The sequence below is a fragment of the Pseudochaenichthys georgianus genome, chromosome 19 (assembly GCF_902827115.2).
Source record: "Pseudochaenichthys georgianus chromosome 19, fPseGeo1.2, whole genome shotgun sequence".
NCBI classification, from domain to species: Eukaryota; Metazoa; Chordata; class Actinopteri; order Perciformes; family Channichthyidae; genus Pseudochaenichthys; species Pseudochaenichthys georgianus.
The window spans coordinates 1500189-1517711 of record NC_047521.1 but is presented as its reverse complement, the minus strand read 5'-3'; the positions used below and the strand labels follow the sequence as shown (position 1 = coordinate 1517711).

The following is a 17523-nucleotide window of genomic DNA, read 5'->3' as shown; positions in this document are numbered from 1 at the left end:
AAAACGAAGGCTAAAGCTAACGTTAGCAGATAGTGATGCTAGTTTGCTAGTTAAGTTTGGTCAACGATAATATTGCGACAGAAACACTTTTCAGTGCACATCACGCTCTGCCGCTCCGACAGGGAGCTATGCTCTGAACACCTGAACGGCCCGTTCACAGACTTCTGGCGTCTTTTTTGTCAACAAGCCGAGGCGCAGCGGCAGTTGCACTCCCACTTGCAGCCATGCTTCTCGTTTTCTCACATGCTCTGGCAGCTAGCGCGTGGCCGCGTGCACGAGAGAGGGGAGGGACTGAGAACGTGCTTGAGAGGAGCGGGACTGCAGGCACGGCTGCAGTGCAGGGAGTGGAAGCAGAGCGCTGAACACACACGGCTCTTATTAAAACGGCGCTTTTTCACGGGGGTACTTTCCCCGTCATTCTTAAAGTACCGATACTAATGAAACGGAGGAATCGTACCGTTTTTAACGGCAGGGTATTGCGGTACCTTTCAAGTATCGGTACACCGTGCAACACTAGACTGAATTATTCCTTTGTAATGATGCATTAAAAGCTGTGTGTAGTTTACTTATAGACTGCTGTTTTCCCCCTGCAGGCTAACTTCCGTATTGCAGCCACAGGAGTCGTCCTGGACCTGGATAAGTCTGTGACAGTAGTGAAGAAGCTCAAACTCATCGGTTACCCCTACAAGATCTTCAAGAACACCAGCTTCATCAAGGTAGAGAAACCTCTGATCTTCAGCTCTGAGGGAGACACTAACACAGTCTATATAGTCTCTATGGTGGACATAACCCACATTATAGAGACATCTGAAGTATACTCTTTAACAGGCTAGTCTGTAGCATAATCAATGTCAGGGTTTATTCTGTTGTCTTCCAAAAGAAAACATTGTCCTTGGTTGAAAAAACGACATAAAAGACAGACATGTGACAATGAAAACATACAATGAAACACATTGGCTAACTAAGGCCCTTTCAAATCCACCTTTTTTGGTCTGGACTTTTGGACTTTCCAGTTTTATTTTAACCAAAATTACATGAGTGATCAGTGCAGAGTAAAAAGTAAACAGTTAAGGTGTCAGGTAGTGTTCATTTCGTCAGCTATCTTTTAATTTAGTTGTAGTCTTAGTCCTGTGTTAAGTTTTAGTTTTAGTCATATTTAGTCACCTTCATCCTGTTTTTATTTAGTCAAGTTTTAGTCGACTAAAAGTCTGAGCATTTTAGTCTTATTTTAGTAAAAAAGAACTAATCATTTTAGTCTACTTTTTGTCAATGAAAACGTATGAGTCTTTTTTAGTCATCAGATTATATAGAACATTTCAGTCAAACTAGCCAAAACCAATAATTTGTCATTTTAGTATATAAATAAATAAGATTATATCGTGTCCTTATCTGATGAAAAACTCAGGTTGAATGATTAAGAAGCTTTGAGAGAGTATCTGCTCAGGTTTGTGGTGTTTGTACCAGCTGTGTTATGGCCACATTGCTTCCCTTCTGATGAAACAATGGATTCGCTTTTTTTCTCCGCCTCATTGTAGCGAAAATGGGCCCAAATATCACATCGTTTCTTTCTCCCAAGCAGTGGTGGCTTTAGACTTTTTTGTTGTCAGTCATTTTGACGGACAGGATCGTAACATATCCGTCATAATCCATTATTATCCGTCGACTGCACAATGTATCACTCACTCGCGCTGACGGGGGGGTATTCGGTTAACGCTAGTGCGACCACTGCTCCAAGCCCTGTTGTTGCCATTTTATTTCCTGTTAAATAAGGTTAGTTAGACCATGACCCGAGTCTTCCTGACAGTTCATATTGTGCCGCTGCCCGGTGTAATTCAAATGTACCGCCGCGCGCAGCACAGAAACAGCTGCTGCTCTGCCGCAGCACCGGAAATGGAACTGCTGGGAGAAAAACTGACTATCAGAGATTTAACGTTATCTTTGATAATATTTCGTCTCCTCATTTTTCGTCAACGAAAGTAAAGAGAGATTTTGTCATAGTTTTTATTTAGTAAACTACATTTTCGTCTCGTCACTTTTCGTCAACGATATTCATGATGATTTCGTTACAGTTATTGTTTACTGCCGTCGGTGCCGTCTCGTCATCGTCTCGTTTTCGTCATGGAAAAAAAGGTCGTTGACGAACATATTTCGTCATAGTTTTAGTCAACGAAATTAACACTAGTGTCAGGTGGTAGTGAAGGTCTCAGTTTGTCTCTTAGGATACAACGCGTTTTCTTAAGACCAGTATAATCCATATTTCTACCTGTATACTTTTAAGCGAGAAGGGAATAGAGCCTGTATAAAAAAACATAAATAGGGAGTACTTCTTTAGTGCAACCATTGTAATGTGAAACCAAATCTAACAGGAATAAATATACTGCAACAAAAACACAAATCTAGGTCTGACTTTAATGTGTAAAAGGCCCCAAAATAACCAAACATTTGTTGTATTTGTAGAGAGTCAGAGTTGATGCTAGTGTTTCTCTCTCCATTAAAAAGTCACAACGATGTGAAGAAGCAGTTGTTTAATATGTAAATACTCTTTATGTGCAGTGTTTTGATTGGACTCTTGTGTTCACAGGGCATGTTCAACACAGTGCTGGAGGTAGCTAAATTTGAAGGCGCTTCTATACGAACAGTATCAGGGGTCAGAGGTCAGATCAAGAAGGCTCTGTCTACACCTGCTGGATCTTACAGAGCCACGTTTGAGGACCGCCTGCTGATGAGTGGTGAGCTTCTGCTTCACCTGTGTTCTTATACTGCAAACTGTAACACTCACATACTTGTCATCTTCATAACAGTGTAGTGAAGTCAGCATCACAAGAGCTCTGCAATGCAATGGGATTTTTTGTAATTGGATTTTGAAATATTGCTCTGTAGCAAACACGTTCCGCTACTTACATGTTTTTGTTCAGCAGGATAATCTCCATTTATTAACAACACTTTAATCATTGTTGAGGCGTAAATGTAATCGCCAGAAGTAAAAAGCTAACATTAGGCTTAAAAAAACGGAATCACTGTCACATGACATGACATGTCACATGTTCACGTCACCTCCGCAAAGCTAAAGGCGGCTAATGCTCGGTGTGATGACATTTAGTCCAATTTGTTTTATTTTTTGGCAACCGTGGTTTTTATTACTCATAGAAGCTTTAGACTTTCACGAGACTGGTATTTATTGATGTGTTTTACATCGTATAACAAAACTTGAAAATCTCTTCAACTTGTGTTAACCACAGACTTTATATTAGACATCTAACCAAAAGCATGTTCAAAATGTAATCTAACAGTTGACTTCCAGACAAAGAACCGGAAGTACCTAATTTCCAGGTTTTAGGACTGATTCCTGCACCCCTCTATGGTTGTCTTTATTTCACGTCAGACAGAGTTGTGCTGCTCCTGAAGGACTCTTTGGTCTTAATGCTGATGTGTTTTGTTGCAGACGTGGTGTTCCTGCGCTCCTGGTTCCCGGTGACTGTTCCTCAGCTCTACAACCCCGTCACCTCCCTGCTGCTGCCCGTCAGTCAGAAGGACGGCTGGGCGGGCATGAGGACGCTGGGCCAGCTCAAACATGACCTGGGCATCCGCAACAAACCCAACACAGACTCTCTGTACAAGGTAGGCCTGAACACCTGACCCAATGAAATAATGGAGATAAGGAGCAGTGCATTGCTCTAATGGCGCATTTCCACTGCAGGGCCTGGCACGGCTTAGGATTCACCGAGCGAGGCCTCGCTCGGTTTGGTTAGGCCTTATTAGGCCCGGCTCACTTTAATCGGGGTTCGTACGGGTGCTTGAAATCCTTGAAAATGCTTGAAATTTGACGTGGTGTTTTCAAGGTTGGGAAAGTGCTTGCATTTTGGGAATGGTGCTTGAAATTGGGACAAAGTGCTTGAAAATGTAAATGCTTTACTTTTACAATAAATTGCTGTCTGACTGAATAGTTTGCTTCGCTTCTACATAAAACAGCTCCGCTGCACCTGCAAGTGTTTGTGTTGCGTGTGACCTGGGCATTCTGATGAGTGATAGATGACTGTGTGCCAGGAGGTTGCAGTTTCAACGAGCGTTGGCTAGCAGAAGACAAATACAAGCCATGGCTAAGACGAGGGTCAAGCCCACGAGTAGCCTCCTGCAAAGTGTGCAAACATAACGATGCGAGAGTGCGCTGACGAGCCACATGAAAGGTACGCCGTAGTAGAGCATTTTAGATTAGGCTAACGTTGCATGTTACGTTTGTTTAAGCTAACGTTTGCTAGCTGAATAGCGAACTCGATTGAGGGTTAATAATAATTGCAGGGGACAAACGAGCAGGTTTTTTTTTTTATGCGGAGAGATCTAGATCGGCTTGAAGGCACATTATGCAATGTGCACTTTATCCCGCTTATCCCTTACACGGCCACATTCTCAACAAAGTAACGACATGACTCCCAATAATAATTTAAATGCTTTTATGGATTTAGAAAATGATTTTATTGATTTAAAAAATAGTTTTATGTATTGATTTCAATTGACATGCATCCGCTAAGAAAAGTAGTCCGTTGTTACTGTTTGAACTAACGTAGCAACGGCAGGAACTGCTTCGATAGTGTTTTTGAGGAGCTTTTTGATACAGATTTGAAAACATCGTTGCTTGCTTTAAAAGTAGCACAATTAATTATGTCAAACCTTGGAAAGTATCTAGATATCCCTGCCCTAATGCCAAAAGTAACTGGCAACTGAATATGTGTCGCCGTTTGATGTCTATGTCTGGACCGCTGTGTAAAAAGGAGGGTTTCTGCCCCATTACTTCTCTTCTTACTTCTATAAGAATAAAACACGGAGGACGGAGATCTCTTTTTGTCCCCCTCTTCTCCCCGCTGAAGCCTAGCAGCTGATCTCAGAGCACGCTCCCCTCTCCTGCAGGGGGGCGTGCTCAGCTGCAGCTCACAGAATCAGCCCCCTGCAAAAACAGCGCTGGAAAGAGCAAATGGAGCGAAATGAGGCATGGCTAAAATGCAAGATCTTTTTGATCTATATAGTCTTCTATATTTTTTTATATAAAAAAACTATATTTATATACTTTATATAGGTCGATATAGTAGCCCCTTTTCTTTAAAATAGTTTTTATAGGTGTTGCTATCTGTTTTGTGTAGCGTGGTTCTACAAGCAAGTCAATGCATTAATTGGGTGGTATCAGAGAGTTACACGGGTCTGTAAATGCAATGAAAACAATTGGCCACAGCAAATCATTTATATTAAACATGTAATTTTTACTTTTGAATACTTCAGTACAAAGGATGTATTGAATAATTTAAGTGATATGTGTGTACACATTAGTCAAAACAGGGCTACATTTGATTTAATTAAAAGGTATAATATGTGGTAAACTGAAGAGCCCTTTGGGAGCCGAAAGAGCCGGCTCTTCTTGGTGAGCCGAGCCAAATGATCCGGCTCACCAAGAAGAGCCGGAATTCCCATCACTAGTGTTCAGAGGATGAAGCACTCACAGCATTTCGTGTTATAGTCACGAAATATAATCTATTGATTCGACACAGAGCGATTTTGAAAGCAATGTATTTCTACTGGTAGTATGTTTCGTACCTGAACCAAATGTGACTTGCTCGATCGAAATCAGTCGCATTGACCCGAAGACACATTTTCGTTTGTATTACTGGTCTTAGGGAAGCTCGAGTGTGTGTTTGTGTATTTTTGCGTTTGTGTCCCGGGGAAACACTCAAAAGAAACACCGGCTGTTGTTATACTTGCTGTGACGTTACATTAGTCCGTTCTCTGCTTGTAATTATGCCGTTACAAGCTTCAAAGTTGTATTTATCATCTGAATTTGGCGAAACAAGTTTAATATTCTGAAAGCCAACACTTTGTTTATTTGAAAACAGATGAAAACAAACTGTCTTTTATATAAAATTGAAGTATTATACAAGTAAAACTACATTTTGCTTTAATCCCATGTAATTGTAGAATGAACACAGTCTTCCTTTGCAGATGTATAAGTCAGGTGTTTTGAGTAGTCAAAATGACCTACAAATCATTGTACACATTTGTAAATATTATTTTCCACTTGTTACCATTGTGAGTCTATTTTTATGCAGCTCTGTGTGATTTTGTGGCTACAATTCAGACTAATACGCTACTAGAGGTAGAATAAGTACTCAGACCTTGTACTTGAGTAAAAGTACAAGTACTCAGATCTTGTAGTGAAATTATAAGTACTCAGATTTTGTACCATAGTGTAGGAATACTTTTACAGTAAAAGTCCTGCATTCAAAATGTTCCTCAAGTAAAAGTAGAAAAGTATTCTCATCAAAATATAGTGAACGTAGCGACAGTAAAAGTAGTCGTTGTGCAGATTGGTCCATTTCAGAATAATATACAGTGGGGCAAAAAAGTATTTAGTCAGCCACCAATTGTGCAAGTTCTCCCACTTAAAAATATGAAAGAGGCCTGTAATGTTCATCCGAGGTACACTTCAACTATGAGAGACAGAATGGGGGGAAAGAATCCAGGAAATCACATTGTAGGATTTTTTATGAATTAATTGGTAAATTCCTCGTTAAAATAGGTATTTGGTCACCTACAAAGAAACAAGATGTCTGGCTCTCACAGACCTGTAACTTCTTCTTTAAGAGCCTCCTCTGTCCTCCACTCGTTAACTGCATTAATGGCACCTGTTTGAACTCGTTATCAGTATAAAAGACACCTGTCCACAACCTCAAACAGTCACACTCCAAACTCCACTATGGCCAAGACCAAAGAGCTGTCAAAGGACACCAGAAACTAAATGGTAGACCTGCACCAGGCTGGGAAGACTGAATCTGCAATAGGTAAGCAGCTTGGTGTGAAGAAATCAACTGTGGGAGCAATTATTAGAAAATGGAAGACATACAAGACCACTGATAATCTCCCTCGATCTGGGGCTCCACGCAAGATCTCACCCCGTGGGGTCAAAATGATCACAAGAACGGTGAGCAAAAATCCCAGAACCACACGGGGGGACCTAGTCAATGACCTGCAGAGAGCTGGGACCAAAGTAACAAAGGCTACCATCAGTAACACACTACGCCGCCAGGGACTCAAATCCTGCAGTGCCAGACGTGTCCCCCTGCTTAAGCCAGTACATGTCCAGGCCTGTCTGAAGTTAGCTAGAGAGCATTTAGATGATCCAGAAGAGGATTGGGCGAATGTCATATGGTCAGATGAAACCAAAATAGAACTTTTTGGTCAAAACTCAACTCGACGTGTTCGGAGGAGAAAGAATGCTGAGTTGCATCGAAAGAACACCATACCTACTGTGAAACATGGGGGTGGAAACATGATGCTTTGGGGCTGTTTTTCTGCAAAGGGACCAGGACGACTGATCCGTGTAAAGGAAAGAATGAATGGGGCCATGTATCGTGAGATTTTGAGTGACAACCTCCTTCCATCAGCAAGGGCATTGAAGATGAAACGTGGCTGGGTCTTTCAGCATGACAATGATCCCAAACACACCGCCCGGGCAACGAAGGAGTGGCTTCGTAAGAAGCATTTCAAGGTCCTGGAGTGGCCTAGCCAGTCTCCAGATCTCAACCCCATAGAAAATCTTTGGAGGGAGTTGAAAGTCCGTGTTGCCCAGCGACAGCCCCAATACATCACTGCTCTAGAGGAGATCTGCATGGAGGAATGGGCCAAACTACCAGCAACAGTGTGTGAAAACCTTGTGAAGACTTACAGAAAACGTTTGACCTCTGTCATTGTCAACAAAGGGTATATAACAAAGTATTGAGATGAACTTTTGTTATTGACCAAATACTTATTGTCCACCATAATTTGCAAATAAATTCTTTAAAAATCAGACAATGTGATTGTCTGGATTTTTTTTCTCATTTTGTCTCTCATAGTTGAGGTATACCTAGGATGAAAATGACAGGCCTCTCTCATCTTAAGTGGGAGAACTTGCACCATTGGGGGCTGACTAAATACTTTTTTGCCCCACTGTATATGATATGTTTTATAATGATTGATCATGAAAGTGTTCTCAAAGCTGGTAAAGGTGCAGCTAGTTTGAATGACTTTGTATACTGCAGGGTAGCTTGTGGATGTACTCCAGGTGGAACTAAAGTCTGATTAACACTTGATTATATTTCACATCATTCATCCACATCTGTGAAGTAACTAAAGGTATTAAATACATGTAGTGGAGGAAAAGTACACCATTTACCTCTGACTTATGTTCACTTCCAACCTAAAAGTACCTCAAAAATAGTAATCAATAATGTATTGAAAAGTTATTTGGCTGATTGTTTTATATTGGCTCAGACAGGTTATATGGGAGGCCCAGTCTACGTACAGGTCACTCCTTTTGAAATATTAAACTTTCTTTTCTTTTCTTTAATTTTTCATCCTCGTGTAGAATGCTATCACGAAACACATGTTTGGTTGTTTATATCATAAAGAACATCTGATTTAATGTGAGGTAGGGAAATAATCATTTGAGTATGTGTATATAAATATGTAATTTACAACAGCTGTAAGAGGCTTGAAAAGCTGGAAAATGCACCTTGAAAATGCACCTTGAAAAGTGCTTGAATTTGACTTTGGAAAAGGTGTAAGAACCCTGTTTAATGCTGCGCTTCCATTACAGTTTAGGAACTGGGGTAGTTACTATAGTAACGCAGTGTAGGCGGAGCCGTGACGTCATCTTCAATGAGTACCCCAGAAAAACAACACAGCCGTTAGCTCTTAGCACTCAGAGCTCACAGCTCTTCGTATCTGTTCAGAAACTAGACAAAAGTTAAACAAGTACAAACCACAGACTGTCTGTGTCATGGTGAATACAGTCGCTAGTTTATTTATGTCTGTATAGGCCGTTGTTGTGAGTGTGGACGGTCGGAGCATATATAACGTTAGCTTAGCCAAGCTCCATTTAGAAAGCACGCAATTTAAAAGGGTTTTTCACCTGCCGTCTGTCTGCAGACTTGTCAAAGCATTAATTCATGGTTTTTACTAACCGGTATCAGTATGTTGTTACTTCGGCATCATTTTGAAACGTGTATTACAATTAAATCATGGTCAAATATGTTCATCTTGTTGTAGTTGTAGCCCCCTTGCCAGCGATTCTCTCTCTAGTTTAGCATACTCAGCACGACTCAGCCTGGTTGTTCCTGGCCCTAGAACCACGATTTAGTCGGGCCAGAAACAAGGTGAAAAAGTAGCCAGTAGCCAGTAGCCAGCCGCCTCTGGCTTCCCTTGGCATGGCCCTGACTAATCACAGGTTGGCAGGGGCATGACGTGAGCCTTATCTGATTGGTCAATCCCTCCATTTTTTTTCACCAAGGGAAGACAATTTCGGCTGGCCTCCTCTCGCAACAGAGAGTGCAATCTACTGTTTCACCATAACATCTAGAGGGGCGCTGTTTCACTCTTTGTAAAATACTCAATGAGAATGGGGGAGAGACGGCCCGGCAGCAACACACAACAAAGAATTTCCGAAACTAAACGAAGTGGTTTTTATTTATTTATTACAATTTTAACTACAATCCGAAAAAACAGGGGAAGCCTGGCTTCAGGAGAAAACGCCACTGGTAGGCCAGGCTCACTTTATGCTGCGTTTCCATTTTAGTAGCTGGGGCAGTAACTATAGCAACGCAGTGTAGGCGGAGCCGTGACGTCATCTTCAATGCGAAACACAAAACCAACATCAGCCGTTAGCTGTTAGCACTCAGAGCTCACAGCTCCTCATATGTGACCCGCTCTATCGAAATCAGTCGGTAGTCGCAACGGCTCATTTAAAAATAAACGTGGATTTACTTAAAAAAATATTTTTTCGGGGTTCGGGTGTTTTGTTTGCTTTTAAACAAACAAAGTCTTGGCTTTCAGAATATGAAACTTTTATTTCCAAAATCACACGATAAATACATTTTTGAAGCTTGTAAAGGGACGAAGACAAGCACCTCTCACTCGCAATCTGCTCTTCCGCAGCGCCTCCCTCCGGCTGAAATTATGAATGTAAGAGTATAGTAATCATAGATAACACAGTATAGTTCGTTTTCATCTGATTTCAATTAAACAAAGTCTTGGCTTTCAGAATATTAAACTTGTTTTGGCAAATTCAGATGATCAATACAACTTTGAAGCTTGTAACGGCATAATTACAAGCGGAGAACGGAGTAACTTAACGTCACAGCAGACATAACAACAGCCGGTGTTTCTCGTGAGTGTTTTCCCCGGGAAACAAACATAATACACACAAATGCAAAATTACACAAACACACACACACACACATATACACACACACACTCGCGAGCTTCCCCTCCAAATGAAAATATCTTCCCTCCGTAGTATTTTGATCATTTGCTTCACTAATAATCAATCAGATCGATGGATTCCAGAGAAGAGGAAACTTTAAAGGCTCTTTTCTCAAAATGAGGACTCGGTGACAGTCATTATATAATGTGACATATTTCGCTTAATATTTGGAGTACAAAAACAATCCTGATATCATTAGAAAGCTAGGAATATCCTCTTTCCAACAGTGTATACAACTCAAAATGTGTCTTCGGGTCAATGCGACTGATTTCGATAGAGCAGGTCACATATCTGTTCAGAAACTAGACAAAAGTTAAACGAGTACAAACCACAGACTGTCTGTGTCATGGCGAATACATTCACTGGTTTATTTATGTCTGTATAGGGCGTTGTTGTGAGTGTGGACGGTCGGAGCATATACAACGTTAGCTTAACCAATCTCCATTCAGAAAACACGCATTTTAAAAGTTTTTCACCTGCTGTCTGTTTGCAGACGGCAGTATGTTGTTACTTCGGCATCATTTTGAAACGTGTATTACAATTAAATCACGGTCAAATATGTTCATTTTGTCGTAGTTGTATCCACTCACGTTACTAGTTTAGCATATTCAGCCCGGTTGTTGGCCCGGAAATAACCACTATTTTGGAGGGCCAGAAAAACTGTGAAAAGGTCGCCCTGGGCCTCATTTATAACGCTGTGTTCTCGTGGGAAGGTTGCTTACGTAGTAGAAATCCAAAAAATAGGTACAGAAATGTTCCGACATTTTCCGATTCACAAAACATTGCGTACCGGCGACGAAAGTGCGTACCGCACTTCCCACGCCGGTTTCCCTTTATAAATCACAATCGACTCGAAATGCGGTGCAGCTTTTGCGGGCTTCACGTAACGCCCATATTTGCCTATAAATAGTCAAAGAAACGCCCATTCATTCATTCATTCATTCTGACTGACTTTATGAAGAAGATCGCAGGAAATGACCACAGAACAGCTAAAAAAAGACATCTCACACCGTGTCAGATTTTGGCTATTTTGGGGAGGTCGAGATAAATCATATTGTTTGGTGGATGCAGTTTGAACCAGAGTATCAGCATGGAGGTCGGATCGTCACCAAAATAAATAAATAAGTGGTCCGAAAAAGGTTAATGACAAAAAAAATACACAGCCTTCCTCAGGCAGTGTGTTTGTACCGGGGACAGGAGACCCCCCCTTGATGAGAAACTGTAAGAAATGATCGGGGAATCCCTCCGGAGTGGAGTTTCCATACCTCCTGTGTTTTACGAGCGACTTATCAAGTCTTGGCAAACGGCATAAAACACGATTAAACGTGATAGTATATAAAAAATTGCTCGTATCTACAACCTATAGAAATGCAAAACGGCGTCAGTTTACACGTAATTCTGTCCTCCTGCTTATCGCATCATTTATGAGAAAACATTTCATAATATTAACACAACATATTCGTGGTGGTTTTTAATAACATATCCGTATTTATTTTTTTCTCCAAGTTATGTTTTTGTGTGCACTGAGGAGTCGCAAACAGGCGTTTGTTAAATCATTTTAAGATTGGCTTTAATCAATGTTTGAAAATGAATTCTTCATATCTGATAAATGAGAGGTAACATTTTATTTATGGTATTATCTCCACATATTTCTCTCCATTCTTCCTTCTGCCAACGGTGTCGCAGTTTCTCGTCTCTCCCGTCTCCCGTTTTTGTGCTTAGTGCTTACGCATGGGTTAGAGTTTGCGTGGAGGACCGCACATTTTCCCGTCAAGTTAGTATTTTATAAATCGCAAACATTGCGTAGAAACTGGGGTACGCCATTTTTTGAGCGTATATCCCTTTTATAAATGAGGCCCCTGACTAGCCCTAGTGGAAACGCAAAAAAAAACGGGCCGGGTTTGGCACGGCACGCTTCAACCGTGCTACGCGCTGCAGTGGAAATGCGCCATAAGTGATAAAAGTCCCAACCACTATACTACTGGGTATTTATTTAAATGACTTTTTCATCAAGGTTTTAGAAAGCAAAAAGAATCCGCAGCATTTAACACTCATGAGGATTTTGGTCAGTAATTTTTATTTAACAAAACAGTAATATAAGTCAGACATATTAAATAGTGGAATACAATAATAGAAGAAATATCAGTAAATAAAATAATTGAATGTCAATAAAGAATTGTTTTTATACTTGATAATAATTTGTATCCAAATAAACATTCAATGTGAGAATTTGCGTTTTTTATCAGTACATTGAATATCTTGCCAACTAGATTGTCAGTGGCACGAGACATTTGAAGCCATAACAATTGCCTTGCATTTTATTAATAGAATAAAATTAAGAGGGCTCGACAGTAACGGTTGCCATTGGCAACCATTCAGAAAAAATGTCAACCACTTCTTGGCCTTTGGTTGCCATCAGTGGCAGCCACTTTTTAACATGAATAAATAAGGACAGCAAACAGCACCTCAAAATAAATGAATGTTAATTATTTGTTGTATTAAGAGTGATATTTAATTATTGTTGTGACCAGTCGGAACCTGATACTTAAGTTGCACGTGCATTGGTGTGATTACGGAGCCAGAAAGCGGTGCACGTTTACTCGCGTGCCCGGTGCGCTGTGTGTTTTTTTTTTTACAAAAAATTGCAAAGCAAATTAAGTTGTTTGACTGTGGGGTAAAAAGTTCGACCAACCCGTCAACTTCTCAAACGAATGTTCAGAGTGATTCAGTGCAAGTGCAAGATTAAACCGAACGAAAAGCAAAGAGGAAATGTGTAAAGTCTTGGGAGGCGAAATATATAAGTACATTCTGCTCCGTTGTCCATTCACTTCCGGTAAAAGTTCCTTCAAAATAAGAGTCCCGATCTTAATACTACCAAAAGAAAAGTGCCAAAAGAAAATATTGGCATGCAAATATAATCACTTCTATAAAAAGGTAACACATTTTAAATATAGTTAGACATATAAAAAGGTAATTTACAGCATTAATAATTAATATCTAATTCTTAAATGTGAATGGTTTTCATTTATTTAACATTAGAAATGTATTAGTCTGGCCAATCCAAGACTTCAATGCAGAAGGGCCAGTGGATCTATGGCGGGGGTCAGCAGCACAAAGGTCAAGAAAACCCACATTTTGAAAGGGAGACAACGGATGACCAAGAAACTAGTGACTTGCTCAGTTCATTTGTGAGGGATCTGTGAAGAACATGACAACAGCTGCAATACTGGCGTTTTGTATACCAGCAATTGAGGGTGGACAAGTTTACTTCCACTTAAGTTTCAAATCATTGTGTTAATTACTTATTGTAAAGCATTTGAACATTCTTTTGTTTCACATGTTCATTATTAAGTTGATGTATAACTGTATAGTATCTCAATTATTTAAAATATATAGTGACTAAAAATGGCAACCGTATTTTCAGTTTTGGCAACCAAAAGCTGATGCCTGGTTGCCAGCCTGGCAACCACTTTTAAAAGTTAGCGTTGAGCCCTCTATATTAAATAATCATTAGTTGGAGCCCCGTTATACATTTCACTGTGTATTTTCTGTTAGCTTGCTTGACATCAAAACTCCTTACAGAGTTGTCATGCAGTTAAAGCATGTGTCGTAGTGCGTGTTCTTCACACGGCTGTAATAAATCCTGACCTGTTGTGTGATCCATCCCCTTCCCTTCCAGCCGGTGGTCCGAGCCCCGAGGCACTTCAACCGCCTCCACATCCCCAAGGAGCTGCAGAAGGCGCTGCCCTTCAAGAGCAAACTCAAACAGCAGCAACCCAAAGGAAAGACCCCCCGAGACCTCCAGAGGCCCACCGTGATCAGGGAGCCCCACGAGAAGAAGGTGAGCAGATACATCCAGGGTTATGAGAGAGCATTCATGACCTCTGACAAATCACTGATTTATACTCAATTGAGTATACATGTCGTACAAAGCGGAGAACATTTTAAAATGCTCAACCGTTGAAGGGTAGGAATGAAAAATGATCCCCATACTACCATACACAATATGGTATATAACCATATAGACAATGCTTGATTCTTTTAGGATAATGTATTGTTTCATCTATGCATCACTCTTTGTAAACATTATTTTAAAATTGAAAATAAAACAATTCCCCAATCATATATATCTCTGTCTCAAACTAAACTTTGAGCAGATGATACCAACATACAATCTAAGTTAAAATAAACAGCTGCTATATAGTTAATACAAATATAATATACCTAACAATATACCTTGACTGTATTTATAGTAACGATACGGATGTGATGATAAAGGCTTTGAGGAAATCTTGGTTTATTCATTTGAAAAGTGATTGAATTTTGTATTATAAACCTGTACAAAACCGAAATGATGGAAATCATAACCAAAACTGTGCAAACGAGACACGATTCGTTGTGTGTTGCTTTAACATGAGAATGACCCTGGACTAGCAGAAAACGTGCTTTATCTCTAAATCTGGTTATCCTGTCCCGATGTTTAGGTGGCCGCCCTGCTCAACGCCCTGAGCCAGGTCCACCACCACAAGAGGAAGAAGGCCCACACTGCGCAGCACGCCAAACACAAGGAGTTCCTACAGGAGAAGGGGAAGCAAGAGGAGGCCAAGCTGAAGAGACAGAAGGAGGCACGGAAAAAACTGTACAAAACCATGGGCCAGACGGACCAGAAAAATCAGAGGTCCAGCCTGAAGGGGGGGCCCAAGGACGACTAACCTTTGAATGTGGACTCATGAGGAAAACCTTCTGCACACTGACTGAGAGGCATGGTCCGCTCATTGGACTCATGGCATGCGTTACACACCTTTAGCATTGTCTATTTTATTGTATTTTTCTAGACGTATTGATATTGAAAGTACGCTGTAAAGGAACAGTTATCTGACTTTTGGAACTTGTTTGAATTAAACATGTTAAAGGAAACTGTTTTGTCAACAGAATGATATACCTGTTAATTGACGTAAGAGCGGTGATCCTCCTGATGGTTGGTGATTTGATGGGTGAACTCGCCATATCGTGGAGATATTATGCTCTTTGACTAATCGGAGTATTCACAATATATGATGCTCTTGGTGATACAGTAATACAATTTGTTTTTTTATTAGAAAGTAAAAAACACATGCTATCTGAAGATATACTTTGAAAGTAACCTATTACAGGGGTAACAGCTTCAGAAGATGTAGGCCTGTTTACACAGCTACCCTTAGCAAACCACTGTCTTCTCAGTACAGGTGTCAACACTTTCCTAATTGTATGCATACTGTACTAATATCTTTTTATTTATCTTTATTGATATTATTTTGTATCTTTAATGATAGCATACATGATTCTGATGGACTATAAATGGGGAGATAGAGGGGACAACATGCACTCAGCCGATTGATTGAATGAATGTCAATTTCTCTTGAGTTGAAAGACAAAACACGTTTGCGTTGGAAGTTATAGACATGGTAGCTTTAATAAGCAGACCTTTCTGTTTGCTTATTTTTAATAAGGAGGACTGGAGATGGATATAAAAAAAAGACTATAACATTTTGTTAATTAAAAAACCTATTTGGTCTACATATTAAAACACAAATCAAATGGTAAGAAAAGTGTACTTGGTTTAAAAGAAAGTCAAATCAATCATTTTGATTTCGATCAAGGTTCAAGTTTTTATATAAAAAGTTAGGCTTTTTTTTATCCATCTATTGCATAGCTAAAAACCTTGATTTTTGTTCGTTATTATGACCACGCGTTTGAATGAAATTAAGCTAAACGATCAAATGACATGAAATGTGATCTATAGTTAGCGTAAGTTAGTGTGGTCATGTTTTTATTGTGAAGGTCTTTAGCCGGAAGTGTAAATGTTGCCACCTCAAACCCAGAGCCGTATAATAGAAGAGTTATGACAACAGAAGTCCAACAACGGTTATCGTCACGTGGTTCATGTAGACGAGGATCGTTCCCCGGAAGTTCATGGCGGGCGATGTGAATACATCGATAACAGGAGATAGAACTACGATTTTTGTTAATTATTAGTGAATAAAGGTTTTGATTTGCAATATTTATACAACAAATCGATATGTGTATGTATTTACATCAATGTTTTATAAAATCGAATTTGCTAATATTAAGTGATAATATTAGGATTAGTGTGAACAACTAGTTTACATGTTACTAACAGTGCCTTGTTAAAGAGCCTGTTGCTGTTTATTTATAGCTTTGAATTCTTTCAAACCAATATTATCTTCTTAAACTTGTATGGTAGTCAGGAGCTTCACTTTCTAATGTTTATTGATACATTTAGAGGGAGGGGATCTAAATTAATGCTTTAAAATTCAGATTGGATTCATTTCTACCATTTTCTTAAATTCATGGTAGTTTCAGTAATCCCATGGTAATTGAGGACACAAGTTATCTAAATGACTAATGTCATCTTTATGGCTTTCAGAAAGGACAAGAGACCGACAGGTGACTATCAAAGGACTAGCAGCAGCAGCAGGACTAGCAGCATATGATGATGATGATGTTAAATGTGTTGTTTTAGGAACATCCATTGCAAATACATGGAATTCAATAAACATTGAATAGCATATCAAGCAGTTTGTCGGTGCCTTTTCCTCCGTGTTGTCCTGGTTTGCTGTGCTGCCTCCTAGTAGCCACCATGGTTTGCTGTGCTGCCTGGGGATGCTCCAATCGCTCCGAGAAAGGAGTACGAATGTACGGCTTCCCCACTGACACAGAGCGGAGGAAGCAGGAGCAATTTCACGACCAACAGCAAACAAATATGTGATTTATATACAAACACTGCATTTGCACTTTTTCACAAAACGAAAACCACACCATTGGGAAAGCTTAATGTTTTGTTTAATACAAAAAAACAGGGAAAGGCTTGAAAAACACAGAGTTGAGACTCAGGGTGCAGGGTGAGGGTCTCAGTGCAGGTATTCAGGCTCCATAGAATCCCCCTCTGGTTCTTGTGCTGAAAGAGGGAGTAGCAGACAGGAGAAAGGGCCATACACACCTATATAGCACACCTATTGCCTTGGGGAGATAAGGTGTGGTCTCTGTTCCCAACTGAAGTTATGGAACTTTATTATTTGTGAGTTTAACAAAGTATGACAAATGGCATCAGTAACAGATGTGATATGAATTTCTATAAAGTTGTCTCACATTTTATATACAGTATGTAATGAGTATAACATGTCCAGTAAGTATAAAGTGTTTCCTCATACTGTGTATTCAACCACTATGGAATATGTATG

General features: G+C 40.0%; 1 protein-coding gene across 1 annotated transcript in view; it reads left to right on the top strand.

Moving 5' to 3' along the window:
- The window catches only part of bms1 (BMS1 ribosome biogenesis factor), a 31397-nt gene extending 14544 nt beyond the window's left edge, over nt 1–16853 (top strand). The window contains 5 exon segments of the mRNA XM_034107536.2: nt 594–716; nt 2582–2729; nt 3443–3618; nt 13962–14123; nt 14767–16853. Coding sequence (XP_033963427.1) covers nt 594–716; nt 2582–2729; nt 3443–3618; nt 13962–14123; nt 14767–14994 — 837 coding nt within the window. The 3' untranslated portion in view covers nt 14995–16853.
- Nucleotides 16854–17523: the final 670 nt, after the last annotated feature.